The following is a 26,737-nucleotide window of genomic DNA, read 5'->3' as shown; positions in this document are numbered from 1 at the left end:
GTGATTGATCGGGAGTGTGGTGCTGTTTCTGAAGGTGGCTTCTGAATATACTATTTGCCTTTCTTTGAGATGTGTTGGCTGCTTCCAATTTTATTCTTATAAATAGCTCTCTGATAAACACTCTTGTGGATATACTTACTTCCCCCTCCCCCGGATTTAGATTTTAAGATTAGTTCCCAGAAGTGGAATTACTAGGTGAAAAGAGAATAAACATTTTTAGCCCTGGTATGCGTGATGCTTGGTGTCACACAGCAGGTGCTATGTCTTCTGTCTCACCTCCCCCATCTTCTCAGCATTCTGGAACCTCCCTGCCCCCCACCAAGGAGGTTTCATCCTCCCAGGAAATGACACAGGACTGCTTCCTTCCTCCCACTCCCTGTGGGACAGTATCTCCTTCAGTTACAGCCTTTCCCCTCTTTCTGCATGAGCAAATCCTCCCCGTTCAACCCTTCTTCCAGCCTTCCCAGGTCAGGACGGAAGTCTACCAGTCCCACTCAGCACAGGGTGCTAAGACTCAGTCCTCAGGCAGCGCTTTTCTTGGGTAAACTGTCTTCTCAGGGGCAAAATAGACTATGTGAGCTGTGGCAAAGAAGCTTATTGGCTGACTCGTTGGGCGGTGGGAGAGTGGAGTCTAATGGTGACTGTGAAGGACAGGGCCTTTGGCACAATTTCCTGACGGGAGCGAGAAGGCACTCAACTGGCTGGTGTTAGTTCTCGGGGTTACACTGTTCTGTGAGACAGTGAGCAGGTCACTCTGGCTCTAAGAAAATGAACCGTTTCACAGTGGTGACACTGCTGTCTCTTTCCTGGATTGAGTATCAGCTTTGTTGGGTTCTAAGACCCTGGGAAGGAGAGGTGGGAGTGGCCACGGGGAGAGAAAGGCTATAAATAGTACTGATGTGATGCGGGGCAGCAGAGACTCCGTTATAAATAGTTCTGATATGATGCAGGGCAGCAGAGACTCCACAGCAGCCACCCGGACCTTTGATTCCTAACAGTTCCTATTCCTTCCTCTAAGGTCAAAGCAAGGTCAGCTCTGGATCTGTCAGCTGAAAGAAGCTGCACCCTAAAAAAACAAAACGAAGGCTGGAGAGATGGCACAGCTGGTTAAGGTGCTTGCCACCAACCCTGACAACCTGAGCTCTGCCCCCAGGAACTCCACATGCATGCTGTGACATGCTTGTGCCCATCCCCACCGGTAAACACATAAGTGTAATACAGAGTTTTTAAAAATCCCACCCATTTTTCACTTCTTTGGGTTTTCTACCTCGTCACTGAAAATGCTGTCGTCGGCAAACACACATTTCTCTTACAGTGCAGAGCAAACCAGTGAATTGTGGGGGAGTTGGGCAAGATACATCCTTCCAGGAGGACTGGGCCTGGGCTCGTCATGGGTTTGCTCTGAGCTCTGCACTGTGGACACTCGTTAATCCACCCCCTCCATCTGCCTGGCCCACAGAGGGACAGGCAAGAGCCCCAGGGGCTCCTGCGGAGGATGCCACGAGCCCATACTCGCCACAGTCCATGAGCTCTCTGGAAGTGTTAGCTAAATACGGCGTGTGCTGTGTTCCAGAGAGAGACCCAGGGTTGACAGGGGCCTTCCAAGTGCAAGACACCCATGAACAAAGCATGAGGCTCAAACACGAGTCGGAAACCCTCAGAAAATAGGAGCTTGCTCTGGAGATAACTGGCCGAGGGGAGAAAATAACAAATGGGACAAGATCCTGCCTTGTGGCTTCGTCATAGTAAATTCCACTTTTGTCTTTAGTCCACCTTCATCCCATTCCAAATGGGGGGGGGCATGATTATTATGCCATTAAGTATCGCCTGACTGAGACACCTCTTCCTCTCCCACTGAGACCTGTGGCTGTGGACTGCGGATCTTCCACCTTGCTTCCTTCCCAGCGTCTCCGGCTCTGATTCCTGTTGCTGCCAACTTGCTCTCCGGGTGCCTCCCACAGGGCCAGCTGCTCCACGTCTCTCAGCAAGCAGTGAATTCCATTCCATCAGCACTGGCTGGCGGGCACCATGTGAGGGACACTCAGACGTCAGACAGGCCCCGAGTGTGGCAGGAGAGATAACACTCAATCAGGCCGGGGGAGGGGAGAGCTGAGCTGTGGCTGCAGCTGTGTGGAGGGGAAGCATCCTTGCACAGGGACAGGAGGAGAAAGGAGGTTACGTGGCATCTGGACTTGTTTATTTGAGACCAGCCTCACTGCAAACTCACAGACACTTGTCTGCCTCTGCATCCCAAGCCGTAGGATCGTGCACCCACCCTGCCCAGTGGAATTTGGATTTTTATCTGCGCGCCACGGAAGGTTGTGAGGCACTGTTCAAATTCATTCTTAAAACCCTGCCAGAGAATAAGCATCCAAAAGGCTTGGAAAGTGAGACACAGAATGCTATTCCTGGGGGGGGGGGGGGGGGGGGGGGGGCGCGCCCGGGGGGGTGGCCCAGCTCTGAGCAGCATCAGCTACATAACTCATGGGATTCAACTGCAAAAGAAAAATATGGGGTTCCTTGTGCAAATCTTAAACATTTCAGAATGACAGCATAGGGTTAAAACTCTGGGGCAAACTTTTAGATACAAGACTGTATGGGAAACAAGCTGTGTTGGAGAAGCCAGCCCTAGTGACAGGACAGAAGAGGACAGGTCTAAAGACAGACCTGCACAGCAGTTCCAGGACCCGGAGGAGAAGAAACAATATAGCAAGGCAGCTGACAGACCTTTGTACCTGGTTTCCCAGGCCACCCTACTGCTTACCAGACACCAGACAGTAGCTGTGACAAGCTCTAACTTGTAACTGTGTCTACATGGCAGCCCCCCCTTTCTCTCCAATCCCTCAGTCTGTGCTGTAGGTCTCTGTCTAATGGTACCACCATCCATCCAGTTATTTTATTAAACTCTGATGTCACCGTCCCAGATGTGTCACCCGCCCCTTGTGATAAAGATGATGAAGATCACACCCCCTTGGGCCATTTACGTTTTACTCTCTCATCTGTGTGACTTCTTTTTTCTTTTTCTTTCTTTTTTTTTTTTTTTTTTTTTTTTTTTTTTTTTTTTTTTTTTTTTTTTTTTTTTTTTTTTTCCGAGACAGGGTTTCTTTGTAGCTTTGGAGCCTCCTGTCCTTGAACTAGCTCCCGTAGACCAGGCAGGTCTCCAACACACAGAGATCCACCTGCCTCTGCCTCCTGAGTGCTGGGATTAAAGGCGTGCGCCACCACCGCCCTGCTTCTGTGTGGCTTCTTCACACCTACGATCATGGCCAAGTTCAAGAAAGTCCTTACCAACTCAATCAACTACCTATAGAAACCCCCGTCCCTCTCCCTGACCTCAGTCTGGATCCCACTTCCCTTCTCATATAAACCCTCCACCCTCCAGCGCTGCTTCACTGCTAACCCCAAATGCTAACCCACTCAGCTCACTACAGCCAATGAAGTCAATAGCCGAAACTTATGTCAAGAGGCCTGTGGATGCCTTCTTACATTAGGAGGTATGGCTTCAGGTATGTAATTCATGCTTCTTGAAGGAGGGCAGTCCAGATTGGCTGGTGTGAATTCTAGATCTTAGTGTGAGCCACCAGGAATTTAACTTTCAGCTGAGCCATCTCTGCTGTACAAATCTGAGCGGCAATGAGTGAGGGGCTCAGGGCTCCAGGCTGCAGCTCTGTGGGGCCAGTCCAACCTGGCCTGGCCTTCATCATGATCTCCAGGTACCCTGAACTTTGTGAGGAGAAGTGCCACCTAAAATATGTTTTCATGGGCTGAGGAGATGGGGGGTGAAGGCTTAGAGGCAGAGTTTGATCTCTAGGTGGAAGGGAAGAAAGGTTATCTTGTAAGTTGTCGTCTGACCTCCACACAGGCACCGTGACACACATACAAAGCAACCAAGAAAAGAAATAGAATAAAATACAAACGAAAGCATCTATTTACAGAGTCAGTGTTGGGTGGGGACCGGAGGATCCTGAAATCCAGGGAAGCTGGGAAGAGACAGCTTGATCTTTCCTCCATGTCGGGAAGTGGGAGTGGGGGGAGGACAGGAACAGAACTGCCAATCAAATGATAAATAAGACCCTGCCTCAACAACACAAATTATAATAATAATAAATACAATTAGCAAATCATAAACAATGTAAACAAAAATCAGGGAAAGGAAATGAGTCAAAGAGAAGGAAAAAACAGGATTCCTGCCATCAACCATGCAATTCCAGCTTTTTTCTTTTTTTTTTTTTTTGTCTGCTTGGTTGTTTTGTTGTTTCCTTAACGTCAAGTGGTTTCTATTCATTCTTGGAAGTTTGTCTTAGCTGTCATCTCTGAGAAACTTTCTTTAGCCTCCACCCTAGCCCACCCACCGTGGGTGAACAGACACAGACACCTAGAGACCTGAGACTAGGCCAGGCCTCTCTGGGGCTCTTGGAGTGAGTCCTGCCTACAGTGGTGTTATCAAGCTCCTCACAGAGTCTGGGCCCTGTGGCTGCTCCATATTATCTGTGAGGCCCTAGAATGAAATGCCTGGGGGTGGAGATGCTGGTTACACAGACAGAACCCTCTGGAAGAAGAGCAGGTTATGGGGGAAGCTGTTATAGATAACCCCAGACAAAAGCCATCCTATGGCATCAGTGTGACCCCCACTACCAGGGTTAGGCCAGCCATCTTTTGTTTGCTTGCTTTGGTTTTATTAGACAGGGTCTATGTCATTTAGACTGGCCTTAGTTCTGTGATACTTTTATTCTCGACCCACCCCCAAATGCTGGGATCTCAGGCAGGGTCTCATTTATCATTTTCAGCACAGGGCTTTTGGTTGAATGCAGCTATGACCCAGAAACAATGTCAGCTATTCCTGTTGTTGAGATGGATTGATTTGATCTCAGAAATTGATTTCTGCTTTCTCTTAAAAAATCTCGTTCCCTTATGTCCGTTGTAAATAAACCCCTCTCTAATGGACAGACGTTTTCTCATCAAAAGATAACAGTAAAATGGTTGGCAAAGGGCTTATAGATGCATTTGCAGCCCACGTGTCCTGGGATCTAGCAAAGTCCTCAATAGACACTTGCAGAGGGGAGGGGCGAATCACACCTAGCCTCCTCCCCCCCCCCCATGGAGGCGGGCGCAGGAAGCTCCAGAGAGAAGGGCAGGAGTAGACAGCCTGGGATTACACTGATCCACCATAACACCATAATCCCCCAAATCCAGAAGCCACCTGGACAAGTTTATGGGACTGATCCCCTCTGTTGGATCCCTGTGGACAGTGTTGCTACTGGGTTCAAGACAGGTTTCCCAGAACAGCTCCTAAATTGGTGCGTTGTTCTTGTTTGTTAGCTCTGACGGTAGATTGTTCTTAGCTATGGAGAGAGACAACAGAAGAGGGCGGTCAATCCTTATGAGACAGAATCCGTTTGATTCTAACAACTTCCCCTTTGGGTTGGTTTGTTTGTTTACTTTCCGGAACTTTTTTATTAAGGAAAATGAAAACGTAACAGAAGTGAGGAAAACGTGTTAGAAGCCTCGATTAATAGAGTCGAGCCATGTCCCACCGCGGCTCATCTCAGATGCCACCTCCTTAGACTGGAGTCAGCTCGGGATCCACCCGGAGGCCCCAGAGGTTCCCGAGCGCGGCCCTCGGGTTCCGACCGAATTTTCTTCCTCCTCTTCCCGCACAGCGTGGGTCACCTCGGCCGGCTGGCGTTCCTGACAGCCCACCGGCAGTGCCGGGTGATGTGTGAGTGAGTCTCTCCGCGTTGGGCCCCCCGAGAGGGAGCAGGCGCCCGCCACTTCCTCTTTCTCGCTCTGACTAAGACACCCTCCCTCCATCCCGCTTTCGGGGTGGAGGCGGGTGCCCGCACGCCCCGCCCATGAGGCGTGGCCAACGCCGAGGGGCGGGGAAACACCCATATTTGGCCTTATATGGGCAGTCACGTCACAGGACGCGCACTCATTCACATAAAACGCTGCGCTGCCGGCGGAATCCCCGGCTTTCTGGGCGGCGAGTGGCGGGGCCTGGTGCGGAGCTCGCGGGGCGTGAAGAACAACGTCGCGCGGCCCCTCGCGCCGGCCGGGCTCGGGTCTTTGCAAGGCCACAAGCCCCGCCGGGGGTGCTCCGCTCGTCCACGCCGGCCTTGGGCCGCTGGGTGGCGGCGGCATGAAGGTCACGTCGCTCGACGGGCGCCAGCTGCGCAAGATGCTCCGGCCGGAGGCCGAGGCGCGCTGCGTGGTGCTCGACTGCCGGCCCTACCTGGACTTCGCCGCGTCGAGCGTGCGCGGCTCGCTCAACGTCAACCTCAACTCGGTGGTGCTGCGGCGGGCCCGGGGCGGCGCGGTGTCGGCGCGCTACGTGTTGCCCGACGAGGCGGCGCGCGCTCGGCTGCTGCAGGAGGGCGGCGGCGGCGTGGCGGCGGTGGTCGTGCTGGACCAGGGCAGCCGCCACTGGCAGAAGCTGCGGAAGGAGAGCGCCGCGCGCGTCGTGCTCACCTCGCTGCTGGCCTGCCTGCCCGCCGGCCCGCGGGTCTACTTCCTTAAAGGTGAGCTCGTGCGGGGAGCCGCGGGACCCTTGCCGTCTGCCCTCCTTCCCCTGCACCCTGGGCCTGGACACCGGGGCCCCGGGTTCCCTCGCTGCGTGGGAACTCTGGCCCGGGGAAAGTCACAACTCGAGGGAATGTGCGCCCCGGGGTTTCGCGTGCGCTTGGGAGGTCCTTGCGAACGTCAGCGTCCGGGGCTTCCTTCTCCCCACCCCCGTTTTCCTCGAAAGCGTCTGGCAACCTGTCGGTCCCCTGGGCTGGGTGGGCTGGGAAGGTGCAGCCGGCCGTGCTCCTTAGTTCCGGGGGCCGAGGGCCCGTGCTGGCCTCTGGCGCCGTTTGCAGACCACGGGGGTCGGAATGTTTCTAACAAATCTGGCGCGATCAAGCAAGTCGAGACCCTCCCCCGGGAGAGTGGCGCCGCGGTGTCCCCTTTCTTCCCGCCTAGACAATTACTGTACGTTCGGCTCTGTCTTGGTGGGCCTCCTGCCTTTTTGACCCTGGCAAGTCCCTCCCCTTCCTCTCCCTCTATTGCTTTTTATTGTTTTCCTCCAGCCTCCTTCTCCCACCCTAGGCCTTTCTCGAGCTTAATTTGGAGCTGACAGCTTTCCCACCCCTTTTATCCTTTCTTCCCCGGCTGGGATTAGCCCTGGGACCGTCTCAGAGACTGCCAACCGGCCAGCCCGGTTAGGAGAGGTGCCGCGGGGGCTGTGAGATGTGGTGGAGATTCTGTGGCCTTTGATTTTAGGCCTTCAAGGGCTGCCTCCAGGCCCGACCATTTCACCTGCTGGCGAGATAACTTTGGCTTCCGGTTGTGGGTGGGTGATTTATTCTCAAACCCCACATCATTGATTTCTGGGTCATTTCCTGTGACTGTTCTTGCCTTCTAACCTCAAACGTGTGGGAACCCTGGCCGGGGTGCAGAGGTGATTGCAGAATGGATAGGGCCCCCACAGCTCTGTTGACTGAGTACCTGGCGCGGGAAGCCTGATGTGCTTCAGAATTCGGGTGCAGTGAGCTAAGACCCTGTTTCAAAGCCATGCAACCTGAAATTTCACACACTGCAGGCCAGGAGGATTCCAGAGCTCCTTATCTATTAACACCTCTTGCTAACTGTTGTACCTTGTTGATCCCACTGGGAGATAGCAGCTGCAGGGTGTGGAAGGGTGGCCTTCTCTAGGCTCTGCAGAGGTCTCTCACTTTTTAAAAATGAAGTAATGTGTACTCAGGTGAACAAAGTGTGTATAAAGAGATGCATGGCTTCCTCACACCCGAAAACAAGTTCCCTCGTGGATAGCTTTTAAACCAACTGGAACCATCCATTTCCCCAGTCGGCCTCTTTTACCCAGCTAGTTCTGGACACATCCATGCTGCTTGGTGATAGACAGTGCCCGGGGATGATCCGGGCAGCTGGCTGTGTGAGGGAGAGGGGAGATGTCGTCCTAAGGTGCTCTGGCTTGTGCAGTCTTGTCTTTCATTCAGACAATAAAAACGCTAAGATCAAAAGTGGTGTGCATTTGGGATTTCAGTGGAAATTGCTACCCTTATAACTGCTGAATTCAAACTGTTGCAGGGGAGAATGCCTTTCTCTTACATAGCACGTGTCCAAATGGGCATTCAGGGTTTGACCTGATGGCATCCAGATGTTGGCGCCAGGCCTGCCACACTTCCTCCAGTCGCCTCTCGCGCTGATGAGGACCAGTTGGGTAGTTGGAGCGCTCACACAGCGTCTGTATGTGCCCCAGCGTCTGTGTGTGTTGTTCCCTGCAGTGCAGGGATGTCTGAAGGAGGTCGAAGCAGCTGGAGGAATTGCTAACACTCTTGCAATTGGAGTGAGGCAGCGCAGAGGAATGTTGTCTCCACACCTCCGGTGGGAGTGGGTGGAGGGCAGAGACCTAATCTCCTGACCCCAGTTTGAAGAGACAAGCCCTGTTGTTTATCTGTCCTTCAGCTACACGGAGACACTTTGCCTGTTTTATTTTGTTAACTGGCAGGCAGTCTCCTGCCCTAACCAGCACTTCTCTCTACTCTCCTGCCTACCAGCTCTTAAATGGTCTGTCTAAGGCATAGAGATGAGGTGGCCTGAAGGCTTCTCTTCCCCGAAGCCTTGTCCTCAACTTTGGGAGTGCCTGGGCTATTCTTTGTCCAGATGCCCACAAACCTGTCATTTTGTTTCCTGGAACCCAAACCGTGGAAGCCAGGCCCACCCGCGTGATTTATTGACTATGAAATGCAACCCCCCTCCTCCACCGCCCCCAAGGCTGTGTGGGTTGGTATAACATTCACTCTGCCTCCTAGAAGAAAGGGGCTGCCAGGGGAAGCTAAGCCACCAAAGCCTTCACCTCTGCTCCCTTCCCCTTCTAGCCAAGCCCCCTGTTTCCATGGCAGAGAACATGAGCATTTGTGGAGGACCAGCAGTTTCTCCAGGGCTAGTGAGCTAGTGGAGATTTGGGGGTACTAAATGGGGGCAGGGGCAGAAGCTGAGAGGAAGCCTGAATGACAAGATGACTCATTCTAGGAATGGGCTGCAGCTCCCAGGCGGGTATAGGAGACTGCCATCTAATCCATTAACACTTTGCTGACTGCAGGAGGGAGCCCTCTTACTGGGCTGCCCATCTAGCACCCAGAGACAGAGCACGAAGGGAGTTCCTTGGGAAGGCCCTTGTCGCAGTGTGCTTGTGTTACTGGTGGCTTGAACCCTTGAGACTAGTGAATGATAGGTGGTTTTTCCGGAGACTCTCAGAAGTACCTCGGGTTGCTGTTGGTGAAACGGAAGATTCCTAAGCAAGATGTTTTGTCTACCTACAATGCCTTGGCTTTCTGTGGGCCTCCAGGCCAGATTTCCTGGTTCTTCCCCACTGGTCTTGAGACTATTGATGTGGGTGCACTTCTGTTACTGGTCATTTTTATACCTTGGTGTGGGGGCAGAGTCTTACATATAGCCCAGGCTGGCCTTCAACTCATGACCCTCCTAAACACCTCCTCAGATTGAAGGCATGTGCTGCCATGCTCAGCTCTACAGGATGCCCTTTGACCTCACCGGAGCCTTCTGGAGAAATTGAAATGTAATACCAGCATCCTCCCATGCCCAGAAGTCTGTGTTTTTCCATTTGGTTTAGAGTGTATTAACTTGATGTGTGACTAAATTGGACCTATAGAAGGGGTTGTCAGTGACCTTAGGAGTGAGAAAGGGCACGCTTCTATGAATGGAGGTGGGTACAGCTATGATTTTTGCCTAGAGCAAATGGACTAGGGAAAAAGCTAGTTTAGGAGTCTTCTTAGAAATCAATGAAAGTTCACATAATCATGCCTTTGTTTTAGGTAAACAAGAGAAGAAAATTGCTTTTGTTTTCTGAGAGGATATGGTTAATATTTACCAAATGCCAGATAAGCTGCTTCTGACAGACACAGAAAGTTAATCATTGCCTCTCTTTGAGAGACCTTTAAAAACTTGACGTATTTATTTATGTGTGTATGTGTGGGTATATGTGCACCATGTGTGTACAGGATCCCGAGGAGGGAAGAATAAGGTGTTAAGACTCCTCCTGGAACTTGCATTACAGGTGTTGTGAGATGTCATGTGGGTGCTCCAAGCTGAACCCCAGGTTCCTCTGCAAGGCAATAAGTGCTCTTAACTGCTCTCCATCCCTCTAGCCCCAGATGACAGGCTTTTAGGAGTGTGTGTATGTATACAAGTGAGGGAAGTCCACTTTTTTATTCTAGAAGTGGTGGTTTTGTTCAGTTTTCTTAAAATACATTTATTTAATTATGTTTTTATTGAGCATGCGTCTGTCATAGCACACATGTGGGGGCCGGAGAACAACTTGCAGGAGTTGATTCTCTCCCTCTGTTCTGTGGCTCTACCCACGGAGCTGGTTTTAGGTGCTCAGAAGTTGCTTTGCCTTAGCGGGCTTGTAGCCCTCACGTAGTCGCCATGGATGTTTTCTGACAGTCCAAGAACCCAGTGCCTTTGCCTGTCTCACTTTCGTTTGTTTGTTTGCTTGCTTTTGAAGGGGGGTACGAGACCTTCTCCTCACAATATCCCGAGTGCTGTGTGGATGTGAAGCCCGTTTCCCAGGAGAAGACTGAGAGTGAGAGGGGCCTCCTCAGCCAGTGTGGAAAGCCCATCCTCAGTGTCACCCTCAGGCCAGCTTATGACCAGGTATGTGACTCCCGACTCCTGACTCGGGCTGCTGTGCTGACGGAGCTGCTGTGGCTTGTGCACACGGGTTCTCATCGCAGAGCGAGTGAGCAGTCTCCCAGCACACACGGTTCACTAGGGTCCCTGGGCCACAGGATGCTGGGCAGCTTCTGAAGAGGAGAGGAAGTGAGAGAGAACATTGTTATTAGCTGTCTTGGGCAGTTTGGGGAAGCTTGAAAATACTGGTTTAGGTTTCCCTGAAGACATTCAGAGCTGACTCTGAGGCTTCCTGTGTTGTTTCGTTTCGTTTCGCCTTTTAGATTTGTTTTATTTTATGTGTGTGAGTGTTTTGCCTGCATGTGTGCATTTGCACCACGTGCATACAGCAGAGGTCACAAACTAGAGTTACAGAGGCTTGAGAGTCACCGTGTGGTGCTGGGAGTCAAACCCAGGGCCTCTGCAAGAACAAGTGCTCTTAGCTGCCAAGCCAACTCCCTAGCCCCATTCTCTTTTGTTTTGGGAGGACAGGCTTGCTGTGTATGTGTAGCCCAGGGCAGCCTTGACTTAACTCCTTGAGCCCCGCAAAGGCTGGGTTTGTAGGCTTGTGCCCCATCCTTGGCCGACTCCTGAAGGTTTCTGGTACTTATTTTCATACATTCTGGTGCCAGAGGAAATGGAGATTCTAGAAGGCTAGATGTTTCTGTAAGCATATGGGGTTTTGTTGGTTGTTTTATTATTATTATTATTATTATTATTATTATTATTATTATTGCTTTAAAAAGGTATACTTTATACACCTCACTGACAAGAGGCTATAAAACCTATAAAATGATGGGGAAGGGTGGGGAAAAAGCAGGCGAAAGTCCAGGCCTGACAGAAACTAGAGTTCAGGCACCACCTTGCCATCTCACAGAGGGCAAGGTTCTTATCATTGGCCATTGGAATGTCTGACATTTGCAAAGACTCCAGCCACCAGTCCACAGCAGCCCCAGACTTAGGTGGCCCCTCTTCAATCCCCTGCTCTGGTTCCTTCAGGATCCCTGTATCCATCCCATCTGCCCTTTGGCCTACACATCTGACATGGAAGTTTTTCAGTCTTTGCTGAAAACAAAGAACATAGCAAAACCTAATAAAGATATGGCTGAAAAAATGCCAGCTCCCTGCCATGGGCAAAACTCAGGCCCTGGAATTCTAAATACAAATGGGTGGCCTTGCTTCTAATGGGACTCTTGGTCACTGGAAGCCTTAGCCTGGCCAAATGCCAGTGATAGCTTATGTTTGTCTTCTTTCAAGAAAAATCAGCATGTGGGGTGAGTCTGAAGCCCCAGCACGTATCTAAGCTGGATGCGGTGTGAGTGTGTGTGTGTGTGTGTGTGTGTTGTCTGTGTGTGTGGTGTTGTGTTCTGCCTCTTTCTCAGAAAGTGAAAGAGAAGTAGGAATTGACAACAGGTTGTGAAAGCACTGTAGACCTTTGGCCCACTGAGGGTGGGGTGCTCTGATGTGTCCTCAGCCCTCATCCGGGAAACCCCCGTACACTGAGAGAGGCCAGACAAGCTGTCATAGTCTCCGGGTTTTCTGACAGCTTTGGTGTCTTCCTCTTGAGTTGAACAGAAGATTCGGAAAAGGAGAGAAATAGAATTTCAGGGGTGTGATGGGCCAGCTGCAGGGAACGTTGGATGGTATCCCAGACTGGTGTATCAGCATTTTCTAGGCTCTCAAGGGAGCTTTTGGTAGTGTCCAGCCTGCTTCTTTGAGGGGGTGGCTATTGGTGCCGTGGGGATGGGGTGGGTCTATATCTGATCAAAGGTAGAATGGAATTAGACTTGAATCTCGGGCCTCTTTCCCAAGCAGAGTCTACCATCTCTACCATTTTTCTAGTTTCTAACCAGTGGAGTGCTTGCGCTGGGCTGGGTGCAGGGGACAGTCTGCTCTCAGGCCAAGACCAGAGCTGTTGGGATTGCTGGGCTTCAGGATCTGCCCTGTGTCTTCCCCAGGATTCTAAAGATGGTAGTCGCATAATGTACAAGTTAATAATGCAGCCATTATTCCTTTTCTGTCTTACCAGTTATCCTCAGAGGATAGAAATTGTCCCCTCTTCATTCAGGGGTTAGAGAAGCTGCTGGAGCTAGCCCTCCGCCCGAGCTCTTCTCTCACAGATGTCGAGTCCATGTCCCTAACCTCTGCACCACACTGCCTCTAGAAGGCTGCCGCGTGTGTGTGTGTGTGTGTGTGTGTGTGTGTGTGTGTGTGTGTGTGTAGGGGAGGGGTGCAAGTGGACTTATTCCTAGAGAATCTCTAGAGAAATGCGAGAAAGAAGGAAAATATTTACTTCTCATTTTTACCTGAAATAGGTCCCGCTCTACCTCTGACTGTCTCTGGCATTATTTAATCCCATCTGAGCCTCAGGAAATGGTCTGTGGGCAGGGCGGTAGTGGCGCACGCCTTTAATCCCAATTCTAGGGAGGCAGAGGTAGACGGGTCTCTGTGAGTTCAAGGCCAGCCTGGTTTACAAGAGCTATTTCCGAAACAGCTAGGACTGTTTTCGCGCGCGCGCGCGCACACACACACACACACACACACAAAAACAAGACAAACAAACAAAAAAGCGAAAGAAAGAAAGTGTCTGTAAAAGGCATTATTACCTATCTTACAGATCTTTTATTTTAAGATTAGTACCTCTAGGTATCTAAAGCCCCTGAAACGCGGGTGTGGATAAAAATGCTGGTGTAGATGTGTGTGTAACTCGGTTGGTAGAGTGCTTGCTTACACACTGGACCCGGCGTTCAGTTTAATACCACAGAAACTGGGTGCGGAGGCACATGCCTAATAATGCTAGTATTTGGGAAACAGAGGCAAGAATATTAAGCTATGCACCCTGTGCCCAGCCCAGCTGTGTGTAGAGTTTGAGACAAGCCTGAGTTACATGAGACCCCAACTCAAAAAGTGTGTGTGTGTGTGCGCTTTACCCTTTTGATAAATTCTGTTACTTCTGTGTAGTTGAATTGGGTTTTGCTTAAATACCTCAAGTGCTGGGGGGGTTGCCTGCTGCCCCATCTCTTGGTCCCTTACCTTTCTCCTTACTATGGGTCTGGCTAAGAATTTCCATTCTACCGTTTCTGGGGCAGGAAATGGTGTGTGTGTGGGGGGGGGTGGTCTCCAACAGTCAGTGGCCTTTGCTTGGCAGCTTAGAACCCAGTATATGCACGCAGATTACTGAGTCTGTCTAGCCTAGAGCTCTGTTTCACCTGGGGGTAGACGGTCTTTGGCTCTGCCTCTGTAGGAGCTTCTGAACTAGAAGCCTGGGGTGTGGGCGATGACCTCACCCTGTCTAACTCCTACACTCCATGTGAAGGTCGGGGGTGGGGAAGCCCCTCTGCTGTGGTCTAACAGCTTTCCTGAGTCTAGATTCTGGGTAGGTGGGGGTTATTTTTAATTCTAAGAAACATACTTTTTTTGGGGAGAGGTGGAACGGCAGCTTTGCCATTCCTAAAATGAAGATGGCCATGTGTCAGGGTTTATGCAGTATGTGATATAAAACGCTGTAAAGGGAGGATACTTTGCCAAACCATTTTCCATGTTCACTGTGGCTTAGGAAGCTGCCCTGCAGGGTCCACTGGCTTTCCCTGGTTGTTTCAGGGGAGTTTAACTTAAACAAGAGCCCTTTCAGTTCCGACCACTTCCCACCCAGGAAGTTAGCATCGGAAGGCTGCTGTGTGACTTCTAAGCTCCTGGTCCCTGAGAATTTTGCTGTCACTGAGTCATAAGGGTAGAGGGCTTGCCAAGATGGAGATGCCACCCACTCTTGGCTGACTTGCCCTGGCTCTGAACTCTCTACCTGGGAACCAGAAAGGGAACCTCCCACTTAAACAAATAGGTCAGGGCTTTTGTTTGCCTTCTCCCAAATGAATGAGCTAATCTAATGTCTCCTGGTTGTCCTCTGTCCCTGCTTCCAGGGTGGCCCAGTTGAAATTCTTCCCTTCCTCTACCTTGGAAGTGCCTACCATGCATCCAAGTGCGAGTTCCTCGCCAACCTGCACATCACCGCCCTGCTGAATGTTTCCCGCCGGACCTCCGAGGCCTGCACCACCCACCTGCACTACAAATGGATCCCTGTGGAGGACAGCCACACAGCTGACATCAGCTCCCACTTCCAAGAAGCAATAGATTTTATTGGTAGGTTTAGCCACCCCATCTCCATTGTTTTGGGAGTCTCCTTGGAGTGGAATATGTATTCTTTTCTTTTGATATCTTGGTATGGTTACCGTCTTGGAAAGAAAGGAGTCTGGTTTTTGGAAACAGCAACTTCTGTAGCCCTAGGTGGCCTCAAATGTGCTATGCAACCAAGACTGGCTTGGAATCCCTGATCTTCTCCCAGCTCTCAAGTGGTGGGATCAGGAACCTACCACCATGCCCAGTTTAAGAAGGGTTTTGTCTATGCAGCCCGAAGAGTTGGGGCAAAGAGCAGGCCTTTTAGCCATCACAAAGGCGAGGGGAGGAGCCGAGTTACTCTTGTTAGGAGTTTTAGTTTACAAGATAAATGAATTAATATCATTTTATGGCAGTACTTTGCTGCTCTTGTTATTGTTTCAGCTGTCGGGAGCAGAGTGCAGCCATGTGTAATGTTCTGCAGGGGGAGTCTCCTTCTACGTAAGTTAGGCTATTTTTGAAGCAAACAGAAGGATGGAGGGAGCACTCCTTACGCACCAAGCCTTGAAGGCCCCAGCAGCTTTGCATAGCTCTGGCAAACAGCTTTGAAGGCAATTGATTTTGCATTTTCAACTAACTCTGGATTAAAGATAGCACTTGACTCAAAACCCTGTGCCTTGTGCGCAGAAAACTTGGCATCTTTTGAATCCCTGTATCCTGCGAAGCAGTTATTGTCTTCCCATCATACAAGCCTGGAGGCTGGAGCCTTGGCCTCTAGTCCCTCTGCCCAGACAGAGCTTGGGCTCTCAGTGTTGCCTTGATTGCCCTCGCATTCCAGATTGCTTCCCCCATTGTGTTTAGCCTGACTTCTCTGTCTCCGATGTACAAACACACCCAGGATCCTGCCCCCCTTTTCTCTTCCTTCTTTCTCTTTAACATGCATAGTTGCTGGGATTGAGACATCATTTTCCTATGTCTTGTTAAAGGCAGGTGTTAGGCACAAGGGTAATTACTTAGTGCAGGCAGCAATTAAAGGCTCCCTTCAGCCACGTGGAAGGGCCTGCTTACCACACACAGTGTCATAAGAAATCTTGACAAGCTCGTCAAAGGCACAGACTGAGGCTTTTCTTGTCGCCCAAGTCTCTAGGCTGAGAATCCTCTTGCAGCCTGAGAAGCAGCCAAGAATGGTGGGTTCTAGATGGGAACTCTTGACTTTTCTTCATGCCCTTGGGAGGGTTCCTTCTCAGCCTGTTACTTAATTACCTGGATAGCTACCGAATGAGGTCATGCAACCTGCCACCGTCCAGTTCTGAGAAACCTCCCTCCACATCCTGTGTGTATGTTGTGTCTATATTTGTGGACACAGTCCCACAGGGTTTCAAAAGCCTTGTACCCAAATAAGCACTGACATCCAGGGGAGGATGATGCTGTGGGTAGCAGGAGCCTGAGGTTTGGAAAGAGTTCCGGAAACGGTGCACTCCATATCCTTTGGGTCCTTGAATGTGGCAGTAGTCCACTAAACATTCACAGCGGAGGGGAAGTGAGGCACAACTCTAATTGCCCTTGACCCCATAATCCCAAGGACTGGGAGTCTGGGCTTTGAACCAACTTTTGTTGGGGGCCAGCTCTTTATTATTCCCTTTGTATTGATGTGTTGCTGTACCTCCAGTGAGTTCCTCTGGGCATGCTCTGAGGTTTGTTGTTCGGATTGGAAATCTCAAAGGTTCCTCCCTGACCCCTTAGAAATTTGATCTTTTAGATACAGAGTCATTTTCAGACTTCTTGAACTTTAAGCATATGGGTGGAAGGTGGTAAAGGAAGTAACATTTTCCCTTCATTTTTTGAATACTGTGGTCTTCCAGAGTACCAGTTACAGCTACATCTAACTTCCCGAGAGGTGATTACTTCCTCACTATCAAGAGAGGCAATTGGGGAGACTTGTGTGATTTTGATTTGACATATATTCACCTTCCCTATTTTTAGCAGTTTTTTGGGGAGGGAGGTGGGGGAGAGCAGAACAAAGGACCCTTGATGCACGCGCACACACATGCACACTTGGTCATAGTAAACAAGAGACTGCTAACGCTAACTGATGGTGACTCTGTAGCAGTGCCTCCCCTTTGTTGAGCAAGGTAGGGTTTGCAGAAGCCGTTTATATCCATCCAGTAAGCGTCACTTAGCCAGGACTGTAATTAGTGGCTGGGCACTGTTTGTTGTATGTTTGGTGGTGAGAACCCTGGAACCTCACCAAGCATCCTGCCCTGTCACAGCAAGACAGGGTGCTCAGGGAATCCAGAAGACCTCTTCCAGTATGGGCCTGTGTCGTCACCATTAGAATCAGAACTGGAGAGACTAAGTCTCTGAGCCTTAGACACTCAGGGAATGACATATGCCCAATAAAGAAACCTGCATGTGATTTTAAGGATTTTCCCATGCCCCTTTGAGCCGAACCTAGAACACAGATTGAGAGGCTGTGTCTAGAGAAGACGTTTCAGGGTCTTGCCCTGCCAGTGAAAGGATCTGTGCAAGGGCCCTGGGCAACAGTTTCATATGGGGATAAAAGTCCTACCTGGGGACATATATTGTTGGAATTTCAAGCTCTATTACAGTCTCATTTTGTAGCCCAAGCTTGCCTTAAACTTGTGGTCCTCCCATCCATCATCCCTCAGATGCTGGGATTCTAGATACATGCCGTGCTCAGCTTGAGGGCCGTGGCCCTTGAACTTGCACTGTGGAGGACTGTCAGGTTGTACAGGTTGTCCCTCGTGTGTCCTGCAGTTGGTGTTCCCTTTAGATCCTAGTTCTGACCGACCACCCGTCTCTTCGCTCCCTTCCAGACTGTGTCAGGGAAGAAGGAGGAAAGGTCCTCGTCCACTGTGAGGCTGGGGTCTCCCGGTCGCCCACCATCTGCATGGCGTACCTCATGAAGACCAAGCAGTTTCGCCTGAAGGAGGCCTTCGACTACGTCAAGCAGAGGAGGAGCGTGATCTCTCCCAACTTTGGCTTCATGGGACAGCTTCTTCAGTATGAGTCAGAGACCCTGCCTTCCACCCCCACCCCCCAGCCTCCCTCCTGCCAAGGGGAGGCAGCCAGCTCTTCGTTTATAGACCATTTACAGACACTGAGCCCTGACATGCAGGGTGCCTACTGCACATTTCCTACCTCAGTGCTGGCACCGGTGCCCACCCACTCCACAGTCGCGGAGCTCCACAGGAGCCCTGTGGCCACGGCCACGTCCTGCTGAGACTGGGATTGGCTGCCAGTGAATCCCCAAGAACAACTGTGATTTTTGTTTTTTTAAACTTGTGGACATTTCATACATGTGCAATACTGCAGACCTCTCTGTCCGCTGCCCCACTGAGACAGTGGTGGTCACCAGGCTTGCAGGTGCACTTCGGACCGATCCCGAGCATAGCTTCTCGGGACTGTAGGAAGGCCAAGCCATGCCTCCAGCGGGGCGCTTGCTGACCGCTGCGCTCCCAGAGCCCCTGCCCACTCAGGACCTCCCAGTCCGTGCATCTCAGAAGTTCGCCTTTTCATTTCAAGCGCAAGGCAATAAATCCCCACAGCCCAGTGGGAGCGAGACACCGCTGGACCAGGAGAGAAGGCAGTGACGAGGCCCATTCATTTTGAAGGAAGCACAATTTTCACTCTGTTTTTTGAACTTTGGCAAACTTTTTGTCTGTGTCTGTCACTTCAGGGAATAACGCGGGTCACCACCCAGTCACAAAAGTTAACCCTGCTAGATTTGTCAAGACAGAAGTACCTGCTGGTCTGAACCCAGAAGTGTTGAGATTCTGTCTTGGGTTCCATGAAAGCTGTTGTCTGAAGAAGATGCTGGAAAGTCAGGGTTTCTTTCTCACCAAGGGTTCTGTGACCATGGACTCCGGCATAGTTTCTGTGCATACTTGAACCTGTTCCGTTGAATCTCTCTTTAAAGCCACTCTGCTGTCAGACCCTAGACCAAAAAATCACCCCTTTGAGGAGGTGGCAGTAAGTGCCTGGAGAAAGGGGGCACGCGCTGTGTTCTGGGGCAGTGACAGGACTTGTTCAGTTTAGCGTCCTTTGTGTACTGAGTCGTTGTCCGTCGTGACTTTGTTTCCCTCCCTGCTCCTGGGGGGTTGTCTTCAAGCTACTGATCCTGGGGTTTGTATTTTTTGCAATGTGGTACTACTTCTGTTCTTTGATAGGTTATTTCTCTGGGGGAAAGGCAATAAGTCCCCAAAAATCCATGTGAATGTGAAGAAAAGCAGTATGTTGCTGGTTGTTGTTTTTTACGTAGTGCAAAATAAAAATAACTTAAAAGTGCGGTTGCTGTTAGTGGTGACTTGAGTAGGAGGGAATGCTTTTCAGGCGGAGATTTAAGCCTGCCTTACTGTTTTGTGTGTTTATTTTTAATTTTTTGTTTTATATGAGTGGGTGTTTGGTCTGTACATCACATGCACACCCAGTACCTGCAAAGGCCAGAAGAGACACTGGAGTTAGAGACAGTGGTGAGCTGCTGCATGGGTGCTGGAAATCAAACCCAGGTCCTGGAAGAGCAGCCAGTGTGCTCTCAACTGTTGAGCATCTCTCCCTCCATTTATTTCCAGATAGATGGCAGGATGGGGTGGTGGATGTGAAGCACTCTCTGTTTGCTCTTGACTGGTTTTAACAAGGACAAGAATGTTGCTAGAAAAATCCTCAAGGTGGGCAGACCTCCCGCCTAGGCTCTCCTTAAACAGCCTGCTTGAACTTTCGCTTCTTCCCTGAAGTGGACTTGAAAGGGAGCTTGATGCTCTGCAAAGTTCCTGGAAAGACAATGCCCTTCTTTCTGGAAAACCCAGATGCCAGGCTGTGGCAGCCCCCTCTGCCCTGCCTGGCATATGGTAGACGCAGGAAAGGCTGGCTCGGATAGCTGAGGGATAAAGGTTCCCCTTAATGGCCTGCCCCCCTCTTTTTACTCTTTCAGATAACTCCCTCCGGAGTTCCCAGGTCAATCCCTTAGTGAGTGGGTTTCAAATCCAAGTGAAGCTTAACTTGCCTTCTGAGTAATTTCCTCTGCATCAGTGGAGGAAGGAAGAAACGGAATCAACTGCGGCTGGTACAGACTAAGTTCCAGACTCGGGGCCTGGTCCCTAACCAGACCAACAGGAAAATGTTGGCTTTTGTGCCATCCCGCTCAGCTGATGCTTCCAGCCAAACCTCTCACTTCAGAAGGGTCCAAAGGTCTCCAGCTACCCCAATGTGCACTTTGCTGGCAAACAGCAAGACAGCCGCTGACTAGCCCTAAGACTGCGTGGGACCTTGTTATCTTCCTTTCCTTTCCCCAAATCGAGCTCCAGGGGCCCCTGGGAAAGGCTGCAGGTGGGAAGGCCACCCAGACCAAGAAGACCTAATCACTTTGAGTCAGTCCCTTAACGCATCCAAGTCTTACTCTGTGTAGAGCAATGGACAGGGACGAAGAATTCCTCACCTTCCCCTAACTCCTGTTTTGAAGCCAATCTGCAGCCAGCCTGGGGCTTGGCTTGCCTGATTCATGACCGCTTCCAGGTCCCATATCCCTTAAGCCTCTGCTCAGTCTGGAGTATCACCTGGTAACTTACTGTGCAGGTGCTAGAGGACCTTGGAGGGAGAACTGGGGAATAGGCCGCCAGCTGCAGGCTGGACTGCTGTGCTAAGCCGCATCCCACTTGCTGCCGTTCGCTTTATTGCATTAAAGTCTGTCTCTAAAGGGTGAGTAAGTCCTCTAAATCAGGCATATGAGGATTGCTCATAAGCCCCGTGAGTCATGGGGCAGAGGGGGGCAGAAGTGAAGCCCCACAGCTGGGGAAGGCTCCGGGACTACTGCTCTATTTGCTAGTCTGTTAATCTCACCTCCATTTCTGCTGGGATCAACCCCGCGGGTGTCCAGCACCAGGTGGAGAAGTCAAGCTAGTGTTATTATTGTCAGTTAAACTTCAGGGTTTGGGGGAGCACACTCTGTTGGTCTCCAGCATGGCCTTGTGAAGATGCGTCTGAGCCTGAGAGAATAGGAGCTCATTTCCCAACTACACAGATACACAAACTGTCTCAGGTTCATCCTAACTTCTGAGCTGGGATTGATGGGAGGGTGGGGTCACATGACTACCCAGAGTGTGTCAGGAGCCCTGTGCACCCATGGCAAGGACCCTAAGGAAATGTCTCCCCAACTTCAACAGACCAAACGGGTACCTCTCAGAACTCCTGCTGATTCATCTTCTGAACAACCTGAAACTCATGACTGCCTGTCTCTCTCTCTCTCTGCTCAGGCTATGTGAGTTCAGAACTAAACTTTTAACCTACAGGAGCCTATAGCATGCTGTGCTTTTAGTTTAGTCTTATTTTTGTTTGGTGATAGGACCTGCTATGTAGCACAGACTGGCCTCAGACTCAGTTCATCTGCCTGGATTTTCTGAGTGTGGAGATCGGGGAGCACACCACTGTGCCCAGTGCTGAGATTGGGGAACACACCACCACGCCCAGTGTAGGGAATATATTCCTTGTTATCAACTCAACCTCAGTTCCATTAAAAAAAATTGCAATTTTCTTTTTCTTTTACTTCCATTTTCTCAGAGACTTAAAGTAACCACAAAGCCTTTAAACCCCATTTGAGAAACTAAATGTACCATTTATGGAATGAGGCGGGGAATATGTACCTAGAGTGGCCCTGTGAGTTGATGTTTGTCATTTGAACCTCAAATGTTCCCCGCCCCCTGACAGGCTCATGTTTCAAATGCATATTCCCAAGACAGTGGACGTGCTTTAGGAGGCTGTGGAACCTTTAGGAGATTGGGTCTAATTGTCTGAAATAGATCCTACGGTGGGCTTTTGGCTGCACGGGCCTCTGGGTCCTGTCTGTTCTCTACTTCCTGGTTCCCCCTACTTCCTCCCAAGACCTGAGTTGATGCACCATGCCTTCTTCTGTTATGGCTTCCCTACTGCGTTGGACCTAAGCCGAGAAGCAAGGTGAATCTTCCCTCCTGTAAGGTCTGTCAGGGATTGTGGTTCAGAATACAGAAATAACAGGTGCCCTGTCCGTCATCTCATTCGGAAGGACTCATTGATGGGACTGGCTAAGTTCTCTAGAGTGGGATCAAAATGATGTAACTATATTATTCAAAAGCTACTTATTAGATGGGTTCACTTGATAGGGTGGAGTAGTCCAATCGTGGCTGCCTTAGGGTTTCTGTTGCGGGATGAAACGCCATGACTCAAAACAAATTGGAGAAGAAAGGGTTTGTTTCAGCTTCCACTTCCACTTTGTAGCCCATCACTGAAGGAAGTCAGGACAGAAACTCAACAGGCCAGGAACCTGGAGCTAGGAGGGGATGCAGAGGCCATGGAGGGATGCTGCTCACTGGCTTGCTCAGCCTGCTTTCTTATAGAATCCAGGACCACCAGCACATGGATGGCCCCACCCACAATGGGCTGGACCCTCCCCCATCAATCACTAATTAAGAAAATGCCTTACAGCTGGATCTTTTTTTTTTTAATATTTATTTAGTTAGTTAGTTATTATGTATACAATATTCTGTCTGTGTGTATACCTGTAGGCCAGAAGAGGGCACCAGACCCCATTACAGATGGTTGTGAGCCACCATGCGGTTGCTGGGAATTGAACTCAGGACCTTTGGAAGAGCAGGCAATGCTCTTAACCACTGAGCCATCTCTCCAGCCCCTACAGCTGGATCTTAATGGAAGCATTTTGCCAATTGATGTCTGCCCCTCATCGGGTAACTCTAGCTTCTGACACAAAACTCGCCAACACAGGCTGGTTTAGGGTGGATTTTATGTGGACATTTTCTGGGTTTTCTTACAAGACAGGGAAGCATGGCTCATTTAAATGGACATCCTAGAAGACAAGCTGCTCACGGCTTCTAGCTGGAACTCGCTTATTGTGAGCCCTGCTCACTGGATCTGAGTAGACAGTCTCAGAACTGAAGGAAACTGACTGATCCCAAGGTGGATACCTGACTCAAAGGCAGCCCACCCATAGGCTGATAAGATACCAATGAGTGCTGTGGTGTCATGGGTTCTGAGTTTTGTCTCTGTTACTTCCCAGCTGTGTGGATATGGACTAATTGTTTCATTTCTCTAAGTCCAAAAGGAATTTTGCTTTGGTTTCGGTATTTTTGTTGCTGTTTTTGTTTTGAGACGGGGTTTTTCTGTGTAGCCCTGGCTGTCCTGGAACTCACCCTATAGACCAGGCTGGCCTTGAACTCAGAGATTCGCCTGCCTCTGCCTCTGCCTCCCAAGTGTTAGGATTAAAGGTGTGTGCCACTATGTCCAGCCAATGGGTTGGTTTTATTATTTATTACTGTTGTTGTTTTGAGACAGTCTCGCTGTGCATCTCTGACTGGTCACTGTATAGACACTATGTAGACCTCAGAGATCTGTCTGTCTGTCTTGGTAATGCTGAGATTAAAGGCACGTGTCATCAAGTCTAGGCTCGGACTGCTTTTTAAATACTGATCAAATCTTGTTTCTGGGGAAAACCTCTATTGTGTTGTATTTTTGTAAACCTGTGGCTGCCTTTAATTTGCTAATATTTTGTTAAAAATTTTGTGGTTGTGAAGGATATTCATCTCTAATCTTTTCTAGAGATGCATTTGTCTTGCTTTGGTATCAGAAATGATGCTTCCCTCCCTGAATTCCTAGGGAGGGGTTGGTGAGATAGCTTGTCAGGTAGAGGTACTGCCCAAGCCTGACACCTAGGTTCGATCCCCAGGCCTCACTTGGTGGAAGGAGAGAATGGACTCCTGCAGAATTGTTCTCTGACCTACGTGTGAGCTTGCCACATACACTGAAATAAACGTAACTTGTTTTTACTGGTGTGTGTGTGTGTGTGTGTGTGTGTGTGTGGCCCCAAGGTGTGGTCTCGGTGGCTACTGCATGCACGTGGGATATGTGCGACCTGCTGCTCGAGACTGGAGTGACAAGTGCCAGCTAGGTCCAGTTGATCGATAATGCTGCTTAACTCTTCATCCACACTGGCTTCCTGTCCGCTGTTCTATCAATCATTGAGACATGAGTGTGCTCAACTAAATTGGAACTTTACCTCTCTTTTGGTTCTATCGGTGTTTGCTTCATCAATGCTGAAGTTCTGCTTAGAATCAGTATGTTCACTGGATAAATTCATCCCTTTATTATTAGGACATGTTCCTGCAATGATTCTTTCTTAATATGTTGTGTATCATGCTCAATATTGTCTTCCTTGCTTCTTTATATTAGTGTTTTCCTGGTGTACACACATACACAAATATTATATACATATATATATATATATAATATATGTATGTATAAATACAGAAATGTGTTGGGGGACAGAATCTTGCTATGTTGTTCAAGCTGGATAAACTTGTAATCCTCCTGTCTCAACCTGAGTAGTTAGATTACAGACATGTCCTACCATACCTGGCATAGTATTAACTTAGATTTTATCTTTTTTTATTTTTCTCTTTAATGATATTTTCATTTTATGTGTGTAGGTGTTTTGTATGTATGTGTGTATGTGTGTATGTATGTATACCACATGCATTCAGTGCCTGCAGAGGCCGAATGAGGACATCAGATACCCTGGAACTGGAGTTAGATAGTTGTTAACCTCTGTGTGTGTGGTAGTTTGAATGTAATCGGCCCCCATAATAGAAAGTGGCACTATTAGGAGGTGTGACCTTTTTAGAGGGAATGTGTCACTGTCAGGGTGGGCTTTGCAGTTTCCTATGCTCAGGATACTGCCAGTGAGTCAGTCAACTTCCTGTTGCCTGCAAGAGGTGGGACTCTCAGCTCTTCTTCCAGCACTGTGTCTGCCTGCACACTGCCATGTTCCCCATGACAATAATGGACTGAACCTCTGAAAGTGTAAGCCAGCCCCCTCAATTAAATGTGTCTCTTATAAGAGTTATCACAATCATGATGTCTCTTCACCGCAATAAAAACCCTAAGGCAATGTGGGTGCCGGGATTTGAACCCCTGCCCAGCTCGTTCCTTGCTTAGCCATCTCCCCAGCCCCTTTGCTTTTCCTTTGTGTTTGTTTTGGGGGGGGTTGTTTGTTTTTGAGACAGGGTCTCTCTATATAGGCCTGGCTGTGCTGCAACTTGCTGTTATAGACCAGGGTGGCCTAGAACTCACTAGTCCTTGCCTCCCTCCAGAGTGCTGGGACTAATGGCGTGTGTCATCGTTTCTCTCTGTTCTGTATGCAAGTCTGGTGTGACGAAAGCATACATACTGTCAGAGCCCTAGAGGGGAAGTCGGGGCTTCGGTTCTCAGCCCAGCTTCTCTGGCGACTCTCCCTATTCTCTATTCTGTCTTCCTGTTTGATTTCTTTCTAATTATGTGTATGTCTGCTACGTAGATGTACACGAGTGAGGTGCCTGTGGAGGCCAGAGACAACAGATCACCCAAGAGTTGGAGTTACATGCAGCTGTGAGTCTCTTGACGTGGGTGATGGGAACTGATCTCGGGTCCTCTAGAAGAGCATTGTGTGCTCTGTGTCATCTCTCCAGCACCCATCTCTTCTTCTCTTTTTTATCTTGTCTTTTCTGTCTTTTTTTTTTCCTCTACCTCCTTCTTTCTCCTCTTCCTCTTCCCCCTCCTCCTTCTGTTTTTAACACCGAGGGTTGAATCCAAGCCTCATGCTTGCTAGGCAAACACTCTTTCATTATACTATAACCCCAGCCCCACCTTTTCTTTCTGAGTCAGGGTTTCACTAAATACCCCAACTGGCCTCAAACTCACTCCATAGCCTAGACAGGCCCTGAAGCTGTGACTCTCCTCCTACAGCCCCCTGAGTGGCTGGGACAGCAAGCTGCAGGCCTGGGCCACCACTCCTGTGGCATCCATCTAGGTATACTATTTAATGGTCTTGGGCTTGTGGCTTCTCAGTAGGGAGGTAAGGGGATTGAACGAGATGACCTCAGAGGCTCCGTCAAGACCCACTCACCGTTCTGGGAGTCTTCATCTGTGGCCTTGCTCACAAACCTAATGAGTACCTGAGCCTGGCAGCACGGCTAAGATTTATTTACTTTAATAATATTTATCAAAACCACAGAGCTCACTTCACACTCATACATCACTCCTGCCTTCCTGTTTATCCCACGGGTTATCTTTTCAAACCGCCCTTTGGGCTTATAAAAGCACCTCTGCGCTCCACACATACGATTAAGTGAACAAAGAGCCGGCTATAAAACTAGGTCTCAGTTAAGGCATCTGTGGCCATGAGGAGACTATGGCCACGGCAACTCATCTAAAGGAAACATTTAACTGGAGCTGGCTCATAGCCCAGAGGTTCAGTCCATCCTCGTCATAGTGGGAAACATGGCAGTGTGCAGGTGGACACGGTGCTGAGCGGTAGTTGAGAGTCCTGCACCTGAATCTGCAGGCAACGGTAGAGAACTGGACCTCAAAGTCAGCTCCTTAGAGACACACTTCTCCGACAAAGCCATACCTCCTAATAGTGCCACTCCCTACGAGCCCATGGGGCCATTTTTATTCAAACCACCACAAACTAAACAGTATATATGTATATTTGTATAAATTTACTTGTTGATTTATTTTTAGTTTTTTGAGACAGGGTTTCTCTGTGTATCCCTAGACGTCCTGGAACTCACTCTGTAGACCAGGCTGGCCTTGAACTCACTGACCTCTGTCTGCCTCTGCTGGGATTAAAGGCACGCACCACCACTACCCAGTTTGTGTATTTTTAATTTAGATTTTATATATATATATATGTGTGTGTGTGTGTTGTATAGAATACATTAAATATTTTCATGTGACTACAGTTTATAAATATAAGTATGTGTGATTATAATTACATAATCTGAAAGGTTCTACACTTGAATATTAAAATAGCTTTTCCTTTCTCTTTGAGACAGTCTTTTTTTTTTCAGTTTTCTTTTTTTTATTTATTAAAGATTTCTGATTCTTCCCCGCCACTGCC

The 26,737-nt window shown here is 49.5% G+C and overlaps 1 protein-coding gene and 1 long non-coding RNA gene across 2 annotated transcripts; both read left to right on the top strand.

Annotated features, from left to right (window-relative positions):
- Nucleotides 1-394: 394 nt before the first annotated feature.
- Nucleotides 395-1,238, top strand: LOC126505423 (uncharacterized). Its single transcript, XR_007592904.1, has 2 exons — nucleotides 395-541; nucleotides 1,019-1,238. It is a non-coding gene; the product is annotated as an uncharacterized lncRNA (long non-coding RNA).
- Nucleotides 1,239-5,980: 4,742 nt separating this feature from the next.
- Nucleotides 5,981-19,107, top strand: Dusp5 (dual specificity phosphatase 5). Its single transcript, XM_050148233.1, has 4 exons — nucleotides 5,981-6,518; nucleotides 10,526-10,674; nucleotides 14,607-14,826; nucleotides 17,637-19,107. Exons 1-4 carry the CDS (start codon nucleotides 6,140-6,142, stop codon nucleotides 18,041-18,043), a joined length of 1,155 nt encoding a protein of 384 aa, XP_050004190.1. The 5' UTR covers nucleotides 5,981-6,139; the 3' UTR covers nucleotides 18,044-19,107.
- Nucleotides 19,108-26,737: the final 7,630 nt, after the last annotated feature.

Source organism: Alexandromys fortis, unplaced genomic scaffold (genome assembly GCF_014885135.2).
Source record: "Alexandromys fortis isolate MF-2015 unplaced genomic scaffold, M_Fortis_MF-2015_v1.1 scaffold_16, whole genome shotgun sequence".
Lineage (NCBI taxonomy): Eukaryota > Metazoa > Chordata > Mammalia > Rodentia > Cricetidae > Alexandromys > Alexandromys fortis.
Note: the sequence above shows the minus strand (reverse complement) of the source record. Positions and strands in the feature narration are given on the sequence as shown.